At 42.2% G+C, this 12,526-nt stretch overlaps 2 protein-coding genes across 2 annotated transcripts; both read left to right on the forward strand.

Moving 5' to 3' along the window:
- The first annotated feature begins 1,748 nt into the window (after positions 1-1,748).
- LOC108810195 (uncharacterized) lies at positions 1,749-3,178 on the forward strand. The gene is made up of 3 exons (XM_018582324.2): positions 1,749-1,808; positions 1,993-2,053; positions 2,287-3,178. The coding sequence occupies exon 3, from the start codon at positions 2,291-2,293 to the stop codon at positions 2,981-2,983; it is 693 nt and encodes a 230-aa protein (XP_018437826.1). The 5' UTR covers positions 1,749-1,808; positions 1,993-2,053; positions 2,287-2,290; the 3' UTR covers positions 2,984-3,178.
- Positions 3,179-4,547: 1,369 nt separating this feature from the next.
- On the forward strand, positions 4,548-6,611 carry LOC108811838 (putative F-box protein At3g58820). The gene is made up of 3 exons (XM_018583941.2): positions 4,548-5,822; positions 5,906-6,046; positions 6,116-6,611. The coding sequence occupies exons 1-3, from the start codon at positions 4,866-4,868 to the stop codon at positions 6,467-6,469; spliced, it is 1,452 nt and encodes a 483-aa protein (XP_018439443.1). The 5' UTR covers positions 4,548-4,865; the 3' UTR covers positions 6,470-6,611.
- Positions 6,612-12,526: the final 5,915 nt, after the last annotated feature.

The following is a 12,526-nucleotide window of genomic DNA, read 5'->3' on the forward strand; positions in this document are numbered from 1 at the left end:
TAAGAATATAAACATTAAACCTAGTTTCTTTAACTAAATATATACATATCTCAATAATGATATTCACATTTATGTTTTATATCTTCATGATTCTCTATACGCCCCCTCAAACTCAAGGCGGTGATGAAGTGACAACTGAAGCTAGGCTTGAGATTGAACGATAATAGATCAAGACATGACGGAGAGCGCAATGGTGGCTATGAGCTTGATGCTTTTTTTTCGTTGGTGGCGATCAAAGAGATCTCAGGATGGGGATAGAGAGAGGCGGAGATCCAATGATCTGTGTTTGTGAACGCAGCGGATCCAGTAACTGTGGTAGCGAGAGACTGGAGGACATAAGATTTGGGTTTTTTTTTTTTTTTGACATTGGAAGCCTCGTCAACGTGAGATGGTTGGAGAGGAAGCAACTTGGCTTAGAAACAGGAAACAAAACAGAAGCTTGAAGGCTTATAGATTCATAGATTCAGAGGCTCGTTTGATGAGCTTGAATGATGGTAGGAAGCTTTGGCATGGTAACAAAACTTTTCTTTCTTTTTAATGTTTTTTTTAATACCTAAGAAATATAGAACAAAGAAAATATTTTTTTTTTTTCAGAAAGAATAAATAGATCCAGAAGTCTTTGGAGACATGAATAATAAGAAGCTCAATGGCTTAGATTTAGAGGTTCACATGAACATGAATGGTGAAAGCATATAGCTTAACAGAAAATATAGTAAAAAGAAGCTCAATGGCTTGAAATCGAAAAATAAAAAAGCTTTGTGGCTTGAAGGAAATAAAATAAAAAACAGGAACGGAACAGATCGTTAGATCATTGTGGCTCTGATACCATGTAAATAATATGATAAGAGATAGATGGGAATAATTATATTTACTCTCATGATCATAAAGCTTATACATGTACAACTTATATAGGAAGATAAGAATATAAACATTAAACCTAGTTTCTTTAACTAAATATATACATATCTCAATAATGATATTCACATTTATGTTTTATATCTTCATGATTCTCTATACAAACACACACATACATACACAGACAATGATCGACACAAGAGAAGACAGTACACACCTAGCTATCAAGGAGAGGGGTTGTGAAAGTGAGCAGACAAAAGTGTAAGGAAGTTATCTTGATCATGACCCGTGCCGTTGTGTTGAATAGCATGAAGAGGCACCTTAGAGCGATCAAGACAAGTGAGCTTGCTGCAGAGAATCTGGTGAGTCTCTCTAACCGGGCAAGAATCTGTTTAGGAGATGGAGGAATATAATTGAGTGTTTCTCTCCTTCCACAACTACTAGTACTCTACTATACATATAATTTCATTTATTAAAATAGTATGTATCACACAATGAAACAAAACCTTAACAAACAATCAGAGATCACAAGTTAATGTACGGGATAAATTGATTGAATGGAAATATCATTACATGTCAAACACACGCATACAGAAATGATTATGTAGATAAAAATTACATAACAAACAATACATGTCATTACTAGAAATGATTATGTAGATAAAAATTACAGCTCTTTATCCTCATCCCCCGGTACGAATTTTAAATTGGAAATTAGATTTGAACCGATCCAGTTTGAAACCGGTTCATATCCATGGACCAGAAGAGTATATTGGGCTAAATCAAAGCCCATTGTTAGTCGACAAACACAACTAAGCCTGTTTGATAACTTACCGGCCCATCTATCCAGCCTATCCCAGTATTAAACGCACACAAACAGATACACACTCGCTATCCCCTAGTAAGTTCAGACAAGTCTGTCGTTGTTACCGCTCTCCGTCAAAATCATCTTCGTAAGTCGCTACTTGTCTGCCTCAGTTTCGATTTTTTTTTTTAGTTTGATTTGGGCGCTCCTGCTGCGTATTTAGGGTTCTAGTCATCGAGGGTCTCGAGTGTTTCGTGATTAGTGATTTGGTTTCAAGTTCGTGTCTTGATAAGAGTAGAGTCTCGAGCTTGATGTTTCGTGTGTCTTTGCAGGGGTTTGGGCTGCTAGAGAAAGAAATCAAGGAGCTTGCCAAGAAGATCAACGATCTCTGTGGTAATGTCTCTTTATATGAGTCTGCGTATTACGTATATTTTTAAAATATAAGAGTCTCGTTTTTTTTAAAAAAAATGTTTTTGTTGTCCAAGTTGTTCTTAGGCTTAAATATTTAGAGTCTTTATGGTTTGTGCTGTGACTAGAATGAGTAATGTCGCCACTTTCAGTCACCACTTGATTTAAAATGTTGTTGTTAAAACTCCTAATTCAGTTTTGATTTGATTTCATGACAGACCCATGGCTCGTGAGTTTGCTCTTTTCTGGGAGTCAGGAGCGTGCCCGTTCCCATACGACCCGAACCATCCTTACCCGATCCAGGATCTGGTTGGTCGGATCAACCAAGCCTTGAAGCAGGAGAACCCTAACAACCAGCTCTCCGCGAACTACAAGTACGTCTGCGGCCGTCCGGATCTGTTCACGGCCTCTGATAGAGCCTTCCTCGAGGACAACAACGGCTTCCGCTTCTTCGACACCGAGGAGAGGAACATAGACTGCTGCTTTGTCGACGAGAACGGTGGCGTCTGCGGTGTCCGCATCCACACAGCTGTCCCGCCGAGAGAAGACGTTCCTTACGAGAGGAAGTCTGATTTAGCTGCTGCGAGGTTGATCGAGCTGATGCAGACTGAGACGAGGAGTGGGGGTTTCCCTAGGAGTGTCCTTTTGATATCGGGGAACTCGGACTTGCACATGTCCACTAAGTATTTAGGAGACCGTGGTTTCACTGTGTTTGTGGCTAAGAAACCTAACCGGGATGGAAAGATTTACCCGAGTGGATTTGAGGAATCAGGGGCGAGTGTTACGTTTAACTGGGAGCTCATGCTTTGTGGAGGTGGTAGGCTGTACAAGGTGGGGCCGGGTGAGTGGAAGGGGCAAGGGGTCGATGAAGAAGAGGTGGCTCCGTGGGGGGTGCCTGGAAGTGGTGACAAGTGAGGGGAATAGTTAATAAGCTAATTAGTATCGTTGTTTGTATTAGGTGCTGTGTGTAGTGGTCTCTTCTTAATTTGACTTATGTGTTGAAGAACTATTTGAGTATTATTATTGATTGTTAGAGTATTGTTTAAATTTGACTTATGTGTTGAACTATTTGACTTATCCGCCAGTTTAAAGGTAATGACACTTCTGTAACTCTGCTTTTTCTCTTCGATTACGAGTAGTTACATGCATATCTAAACAGTTTTGTTAGTTAGTTTTTTTTCCTTGGTAATGATTTTAACAAAGGTGTCCCATAATAAATGCAAGCTCTGCTCTGACAGAAGCAAACCCAGCAGTGAGTTAAGAAATCCAAGGAACAAGATCTTGTCTTTGTATCTGGGTAAAGTTGGTTCTAGAACTGTGAGGTTAATTTTTTTTTTGTTTCTTGTATGCTTGAATCATAGTTCCACAATTCTGGTTGGGTTAAAGAGTCTTCTTACTCTTGTTTCTTGTCTGCTTGAATCATTTGCTTTGGGGAATGCATCTCTGTATTGGTGCTAGTGAGAAAGAAGTCTCTGATAATTACAGGATCCTTTACTTAGCCATCAAGAACCTTGTTCATTGTGCCTTTTCTCTTTCTTTGTGATACTATGAGCAGCAACATCTGCAAAAGTTGTTTAACTTCATTTTGGTGACATTCTTGAGGACTAACAGTAACAGATTTGGGTTTCCTGCTGCCGATCTCAAGTAAGTCTGTAATGTTTCCTTTTTTGTTTGAGAAGTCTTAATGTCATGTTCTTGTAATACAACTTTATTTTCTGAAGCCTGTTCCTGGGGAGTTCTGTGTTGGAAGAGGAAAGCTGAAGAAGCCTTGACTGCAAGTGGTCTCAACTACGCAGTGAGTGATTCAAAAAGTATCTTACATATTCATAGACTCTTTTGATTGTATCATGCCTTAGGACTCTGTCTTTGCAGCTTATTTCATCAGATAGTCAGGCCTATAGAGGAATGGAAAGACCCACTGATGCATACAAGGAAACTCATAAGTCATATAACCTCACTCTTGCTGTAGACGATACATTGTTTGGTGGTCAGGTAGGTATTGTTATTTTTCCCTCAATTCTGTGAAACGTGATGTGACCACATTTTGCAGAAGAGATTTAATTTGTTTTTTAATTTTATTTTATTGATTCCTTGTTTTTTTTTTTTGACATAATTTTTTATTGCTTCCTTGTTATTGCTCGCATATCACCCATTTTTTCTACGTTATTCGGTTGAAAACCGGTCCAAATAAAACAATCGATCTAAACCGGTTAACATTTTAAGGTGAACCATCGATTTAAACCGGTGACATTTAAAAGGTGAACCATCGATTTTCTACGTTATTGGTTGAAAACCGGTCCAAACAAAAACAATCGATTTAAAAGGTGAACCATCGATTTTCTACGTTATTGGTTGAAAACCGGTCCAAACAAAAACAATCGATTTTATTAACATTTTTAACAATCGATCTAAACCGGTGACATTTAAAAGGTAAACGATTGATATAACCAAAAGATATTCCCACTAGGCTCGAGTCTTGCGCTCGTCTTCAATATCAAACCCCTATGTGTGTTTTGCTTCCTCTTCTTCGTACCTCCCCTTATGTGTAGGAGGGCTACAGAAAGGAGCGATTTAACACTATCAAATCTCATTTACTCTCACCTCTCACTGGATGCATGCCCCCTGAAAATCTCTAGACTTTGGGTGTTGGATTAAACATTTGTGATTCAAAGTTCACTCATCTCTTCTGCTACTACTACTACTGATTCTATTCTCTTCTTAGGGTTTCTTGATTCGAAGTTTTCTCGATTTCTACTCAATTAGATTTAGTTAGTTGTTACTTGAATTTTAGAAGAAGATGGATCGTGTTAGCAATCTTCCAGACGAGGTCCTTTGTCACATCTTGTCTTTCCTTACCACAAAGGAGGCTGCTCTGACATCGATTCTCGCCAAGAGATGGCGCAACCTTCTCGCATTCGTCCCTTACCTCACCATCGACGACTCTTCCTTCCTTCATCCGGAAGAGGATAAACGCTACAGACCAGAAATCATACGGAGCTTCATGGACTTTGTTGACAGAGTTTTGGCCTCGCAAGGTAACTCCCCGCTAAAGAAGTTCTCTCTCAAGTGTTTCACCCTGGTAGATACAGCTCGTCTAGATGGTTGGATTAGCAATGTGTTATCTCGCGGCGTTTCGGATCTTGATCTAGCTATCGTTTTGAACCGTGGTGACGACGAAGATGATGATGATGATGATGATGATTACTACCAGCTCTCTCCCAAATGCTTCGAGTGTAGCACGCTGGTTAGTCTGAGAATAGACTGTGGGATTTATATCTCCTTGGTTGCTAATCGCATTTCTTTACCGTTGCTTAAGACTCTGGTTCTTGACTCGGTTCATGTTTGTCCTAACGAGTTTAACACTCTGCTTCACGCTCTGCCTTCCCTTGAGGAGTTGCTTCTGGTTGATGTTATATGGAAAGATATGGGGGATGTCACAGTGTCGAGCGCAACCGTCACGTCCCTGACGATAAAGTTGAACGATATTGTAAGCAGTTTATCGTTTGATACACCGAGCCTCCTTCACTTTTACTACTCTGATTCTGTTGCGTCTGACTATCCTGTGGTTAATATGGAGAACTTAGTTGATGCTAGAATCGTCCTCTGCTTAAGTGAAGACCAACTCAAGCACCTTAGAGAGCCAGAACCTGTTTGGTTTGACGAGCAAGAGGCTCTCGCATTTACTAATGTGTGGAAACTCTTTCATGGCATACGGAATGTTCCGGATCTTAGCTTGCTTCCTGATACTCTTGAGGTCTGTTTTCTTTTCTCTCTGTTTATGATTGATTAGGTTTGAGACATATGTAATTCTAAAAATGGTTTGTTTTGTTGTGTCAGGCTCTTTCTATGTGCTCTGAATCGATCCCAGTGTTCAACAACCTCAAATCATTAGCTATTAAGAGTAACAAGGATCGAGGATGGCAAGCAATGCCAGCTCTTCTAAGGAACTCTCCACATTTAGAAACTCTACTCATTCAGGTATATAAACAACTTGAGTTCATACTTGATACTTTGAATCTCTTAATGGGTCTTCTTGGTGCTTTTTAGGATCTGGTGCACCATGTGACAGACGAGTGTGGGGATGCTTGTGACTGCATATCTCGGGACGGAAAAGGACTTTCACTCACAGTTTGTCCAGTGAAAGAGCTGGAGATTCAAGGGTTTCGAGGAACGATGAAAGAGATGGCGATGATAAAGCATTTCTTGGACTATTTTCCGTGTTTGAAGGAGATGGAGATCTATGTTGAAGAGAATGATCCTACACAGCTAGGAAACCGTGAGATTTCGAAACTTGTCCAGGAGATGTTCGAACTCTACAACAAGTTGTCGAGTTGCAATGTTCAGCTTCTGGTGAACGATTATTTGGAGCAGAAGTGGCTGAAGAACAAAGCCATCTCCTAGTTTTTTTTTTTTTGTGCCAAAACTCTCTTTTGGAATTTGCATGCAGTTTGGCTTTTTGTGTTTTAACTGTCTTGAAAACCGTCTCAGACTGAACCAGTATCATCAACCTCTTCTATCTATGGATGGACTTGTTTTCATTTGATTTTCTGTTTGCTTTCAGTTTGTCTTTGTATGGTGAGAAAAATGATTTGTTTTGTTTTAGGATAATAGAGTGACAAAGGTTAGCTATCATCACATTAAGCCACCATCTTAGACCAAATGTCTATTGTTTGATGATCATGTATGTGTAAACGACTCTGGTTCTGTTAACCAATGTAATTGGTGGAATACGAGAAGAGCACCATCATCATCAAACGTTCTGCCATTTCCGTTAGAGATTTCGAAGTAGAGCAGGAGCTCGAAGCGCTCAGAGAGCAGTTAGTATTGTGCAAGTATGAGTTTGCATTTAAAACTCAATATTTTGTTATTAGTCATCCTTCTTGAATGACGCCTTATTCCCCAGTTAAACACTTTTTGCAGAGTGTTAAGGAAATGAAGTTCCAAAACAAAGATAAAAGATACTCAACTTAAGAAAGAAAAATGTTTCTGATATTACAGGCCCCTACATGATCGATTACTTAGCTACCAAGAACCTTGTTGATGCTGGTAAGCCATGCTCTCAAAGTGGTTTGTTCATTGTCTAATCTTTCTTTCTTGTTTCACCATTGCCTCTTTGTGAAGCTATGAGCATAAACATCTGCACAAGTTAGTAACTTCATTTTGGTGACATCCTTGGGGACTAACGAGTTTCTATTGTCATGGACTAACATAACTGTGTTGCTTTGGCTGTATTGTAATGCAGCTATGACAAATCTGAAACTACCTTCAGAAGCAGAAACTGTAACCAATGTGACAGACACTTTGTTAAGATTGTATTTCATATATTAAACTCAATGTACAATGGCAGGATATATACATCAATGAGTCTTGGAGACTAAGACAAGCTATTAACTAACATTCCTAAAACAGAGGAATTGATATATACGATAGTTAAGGAGATATCTTTGTGGTATCTCTCTTACACGCCCCCTCAAGCTGCAGCGTGGGTGCCACGCCAAGCTTGTTCCGTAGTTCCAAGAACCGAGCACGAGTGAGAGGCTTCGTCAATGCATCTGCGAGCTGATCACGAGTGTTAACATGTAAGACTGATAAAGCTCCTCGTTGTACTTGTCCACGAACGAAGTGATAGTCGATGGCAATATGCTTCATGCGAGAGTGGAACACCGGGTTTGCGCAGAGGAAAGTTGCTCCGACATTGTCACAGAACACAACTGGAGCTGACTGAAGTGAAACCCCAAGCTCAGAAAGGAGACTGCAAATCCATATGATTTCAGAGGTGGCATTAGCAACCGCTCGATACTCCGCTTCCGTAGATGATCTTGCAACACCATTTTGTTTCTTTGCCGACCAGGAAATGGGATGTTGGCCAAGATAGATAACAAACGAGTTTGTAGAAACATAGTCGTCACTGTCTCCAGCCCAGTCGGCATCTGAGTAAGCTCGAAGCGTGAGAGAGTTCTTAGCAGTGTAGAAGATACCGTGTGTTGGTGTACCCGCTAGATAACGTAGTATTCGCTTAGCAGCCTGCCAGTGGTCTTCAGTTGGCTTGTGCATGAATTGTGAGAGCCGATTAACAGCATAGGCGATGTCAAGACGAGTGAACTGAAGGTATTGGAGACTTCCTATTAAGCGTCGATACTGGGTAGGGTCAGAGAGGCTTGTACCGGAAGTGAGACTGAGTTTCGGAGAGGATGCCATGGGCGTAGTGACCGGCTTTGCGTTCATCATGTCGTATTTGTGAAGTAGATCCAAGATGTACTTCCTCTGACATAGGTGAAGACCAGTTGATGTGCGATGAGCTTCTATGCCGAGAAAGTAGTTTAGATCCTCTGCATCTTTGACTGAAAATCTCTCAGCTAGAAGACCCAAGATGCGTTGAATACCAGAGTTGGTGTTGCCAGTCACCAAGATATCATCGACATAAACAAGTAGGTAGATGTGATGTCCTCCGTAGTGTAGAACAAAGAGCGAAGTGTCCGCTAGAGAGTTCTTGAATCCCAAGCTCAGGAGGAAGCTGCGGAGCTCCATGTACCATGCTCTCGGAGCCTATTTGAGGCCATAAACAGCCTTGTGCAAGCGACAAACATAATCAGGTCTGTCCGTATCTATGAACCCCGGTGGCTGTTCCATATAAACCTCGTCCGTTAGTGTGCCCTGAAGAAAGGCGTTATTGACGTCCAATTGTTTCACAGGCCAAGAGTTGCTAACTGCAATGTCAAGAACCATCCTGAGGGTTGTGGATTTGATAACGGGACTGAAGGTGTCAACATAGTCTCGTCCAAACTCTTGCTTGTACCCTTTTGCTACCAGTCGAGATTTCGGGCAGCGATGAGTACCATCAGAGTTGTACTTGTTTTTGTAGAGCCAGCGACAACCAACGACGTTGCTTCCCGGCTTGCGTGGAACAAGAGTGAAGGTTCCATTGCGCACAAAGGCATCTATTTCCGTCGACATTGAACCCCTCCATATTTTATCTTTGAGCGCCTGAGTGATGGTGTTTGGTTCAGCTGGTATAGCAGACACCCGAGCCGCAGAGTAGTTGTATTTTTGATTTGGTTTCATGATTTGGTTCTTCCTGCGAGTCATCATCGGATGGTTGTTGATAGATGCCGGAGGAGGTGGTGGTGTCGGGGATGGTGGAGGTGATGGTGGAGGTGAAGACGAAGAGGATGACCCTGTAGCAGACGGCGCCGGAGACGGAGATTCAGTCGGAGAAGACGAGCCCGACTGAGATGATGCGTTCGGAGCTGTGTCAGGAGCGGGTGGCATAGAACCTGTTGAGAACTCTGCAGCACCAATATTACCGTTAGTAACACTTAAAGTAGGTGTTGAAGATGTTACCTGAACTGACAAGTGAGGTTCCGAGCTCGAGGTTCCCATTTGCTCTACGAGTGGGGTTGGCGAGGTTGGGTGAGTGGGAGGTTGTGGTTGTTGAGGTATAGGTATTGCAGTAGCTATGGGAGAGGGAATAGGGGGAGACGTGTTTGGTGTAGGTGGTGTCTGGTTGAGTTTGGGTTTGGTTTTGAAAGGGAAGATGGATTCATCAAAACGTACGTGTCTAGAGACATAGATGCGGCCAGTGTTTCGTTCGAGACATAAATAGGCGCTCTGAGTAGGCGAGTAGCCAATAAAGACGCAAGGCATAGAGCGATCCTCAAGTTTATGTTGTGTATATGGCCGTAACCATGGAAAACAGAGGCAGCCGTAGACACGAGTTTTCGTGTAGTTCGGCTGGCTTCCGAACAGTTTGTGAAATGGGGAATCCATCTGAAGTACATCAGTCGGGAGACGATTTATGAGGTAGGTGGCGGTGGCGAATGCATAGGACCAGTAAGACTTGGGCATAGAGGCATGGGTGAGAAGTGTGAGCCCCGTTTCGACGACATGTCTGTGTTTTCTTTCGGAGATCCCATTGTGTTCTGGTGTGTGAGGTGGTGAGGTGAGGTGAGAGATGCCGGCTTCAGATAGGAGATGACGAAGAGCAATGAATTCTCCTCCATTGTCTGAGTATAGTGTGCCGATTTTTGTGGAGAAGAAGTTCTCTACGAGTGCTTTGAAGGCTTTGAATGTCTCCTTGACTTGTGACTTTAGTTTCAAGGGGTAGAGCCAGGTATAGCGACTGTAGTGGTCAACTAACACAAGGTAGTATTTGTAGTTATCAATAGAGACAACAGGTGAACTCCAAAGGTCCGAAAATATATATTGTAGAGGGCGAGTTGAAGTGATTGAGGTTTGATGAAAAGGAAGTTTATGAGATTTATTAATAGCACAATCTGAGCACAAAGTGTTTTGGGTTACAGACTGTTTGCAGGGTAAAGAAAAATTTGAAACAATAGTTTTGAGAATAGAGGCAGACGGGTGTCCTAGGCGGAAATGCCAATCGGATAAACTTATTTTGAGGAAGAGGAGATGAAAAAGGCTTGAAGGGTTGATGAGTTGGCTGGCCACTCATAGAGCTCATCCTTGGTCTTGCCTTGGATTAATGGGACCCCCGAGCTGAGATCCTTCACCTGAAAGTGAGCAGGGAAAAATTCAACAGAAACTTTATTAGCGTTACATAAGCGATAAACTGATATAAGGTTCTTCTTGATATTAGGTACGCATAGAACATTATTGAGAAATAATTTTCTTGCAGAGGAAGGAAGAGTTATTGAACCGGTGTGTGAGATGGAGAGGCCAGAGCCATCGCCGATCATCACTGAGTCGTCACCAAGATAGGGCTGTTGCAGAGACATGTTATGCAGATCACTGGTGAGATGATGTGTAGCACCGGAGTCCATGAGCCAGGCAGTTGAAGGGTGTTGAGCAGCGACAGCAACATTTGCTCGTGGTTGCCACGGACGGAAGGGCGTGCCTGAGGTGGGGATTTGCTGTTGCTGCATCTGAGGGCATCGCCTAGCACTGTGACCGAAGGTACTGCAGATTTGACAGCGGCCTTGATATCCTTTGGATCCTTTATTCTCTTGTTTCTGCGGGTAGTACTGATTCTGCTTGTAGTTGTTGTTCCAGCCAGGTCCCCGAGTTTGATGTTGCTGTTTAGGGCGCGAGGTAGCCATGTTCGCTGTTATCGGTACTGAAGCAGAGGTGGGTGTGGTGACTGCCAAGAGTTTAGCTTCTTTGTTAATCAACTTCTCGTGGATCTCTATGATCGAGGGGGTGGTGTCACGGCCTTCTACTTGATCAGTAACAGACTTGTACTCCTCAGGGAGTCCATCAATGATGTACTCAATCTTGTCTTCATGATCCAACGGTTTGCCAAGTAGGCCTAGTTGATCGAAGCGAGTCGTCAGGCCCCTCATGTACTCATCGATGCTCTTGTCTCCCTTTGTGAAGTTCTTCAATTGGAGACGGAGTTGTTGGATGTGTCCTCGGCTCGGAGTGGCGTAGGTAGCACTTAGAGACTTCCATACTTCATATGCAGACTTGGAGGATGTGACAAGCGCTTGGATGGAGGGAGAGAGAGTGCCGAGAAGGGCACTGTAGATGAGACGATCCTGACGACGCCATTTGGTGAAGTCAGGGTTTGCAGCTGCGATCTCGTTGACAGTAACTGTTTCTGCAGGTGCAGGGGTTGTGCCGTCGATGTGACCGGCCAAGTCATAGCCATCCAGCAAGGCATGGACTTGAAGGCTCCAAGTCATGTAGTTTGCGGATGTGAGTTTTGTGATGTTGACCATATTGATGTTCAACAGAGGTTTGTTGCCATCGACAATCTCATGTGCAGCATTAGCAGCCATGGTTATGGAGGAAGGTGCAGATCGGAGAGAGAAAGAAAAAGATAAAGAAGATGACGGCTAGGGGGAAAAAAAAATATTCTAGGGTATCGTTATGCTCTTGATACCATGTTAAGATTGTATTTCATATATTAAACTCAATGTACAATGGCAGGATATATACATCAATGAGTCTTGGAGACTAAGACAAGCTATTAACTAACATTCCTAAAACAGAGGAATTGATATATACGATAGTTAAGGAGATATCTTTGTGGTATCTCTCTTACACACTTTTCTTAATTCAGAAGACAATGCAGCTGATCAGCTGAAGCCAAGACCTTTGCCACCTTACACAATGTAAGATTAGAGATAGATTGCTCCTTTAAGCCGTGTTCAATTGTTATTACTTCTTCTTATGTGAGCTGAGTGACTTAAATACTTGCAGGGACGACGACATGAAGCCTCCAACACCACCGCTTACATATCAGGTCATCAATCACTAGTTATGTGTGAAACGAATTGGTGGCCTTAACTTCAGATTTCTTAAAAGTGAGAAAGAGATAAGGCAATTCATTTTTGCATGTGTGAATCAGTGGGATTATTTGCAGTGTAATACAAACAATCCCACTGATTCACACATGCAAAAAAAGATGCATAGTACTAAGTTACTGTGTGCATCCCCATGGGATAACACTCATGAAGCATCAGTGTTAGCTGCTAAAGTTTATATAAAAGTTAAAGG

The sequence above is a fragment of the Raphanus sativus genome, unplaced genomic scaffold (assembly GCF_000801105.2).
Source record: "Raphanus sativus cultivar WK10039 unplaced genomic scaffold, ASM80110v3 Scaffold0212, whole genome shotgun sequence".
NCBI classification, from domain to species: Eukaryota; Viridiplantae; Streptophyta; class Magnoliopsida; order Brassicales; family Brassicaceae; genus Raphanus; species Raphanus sativus.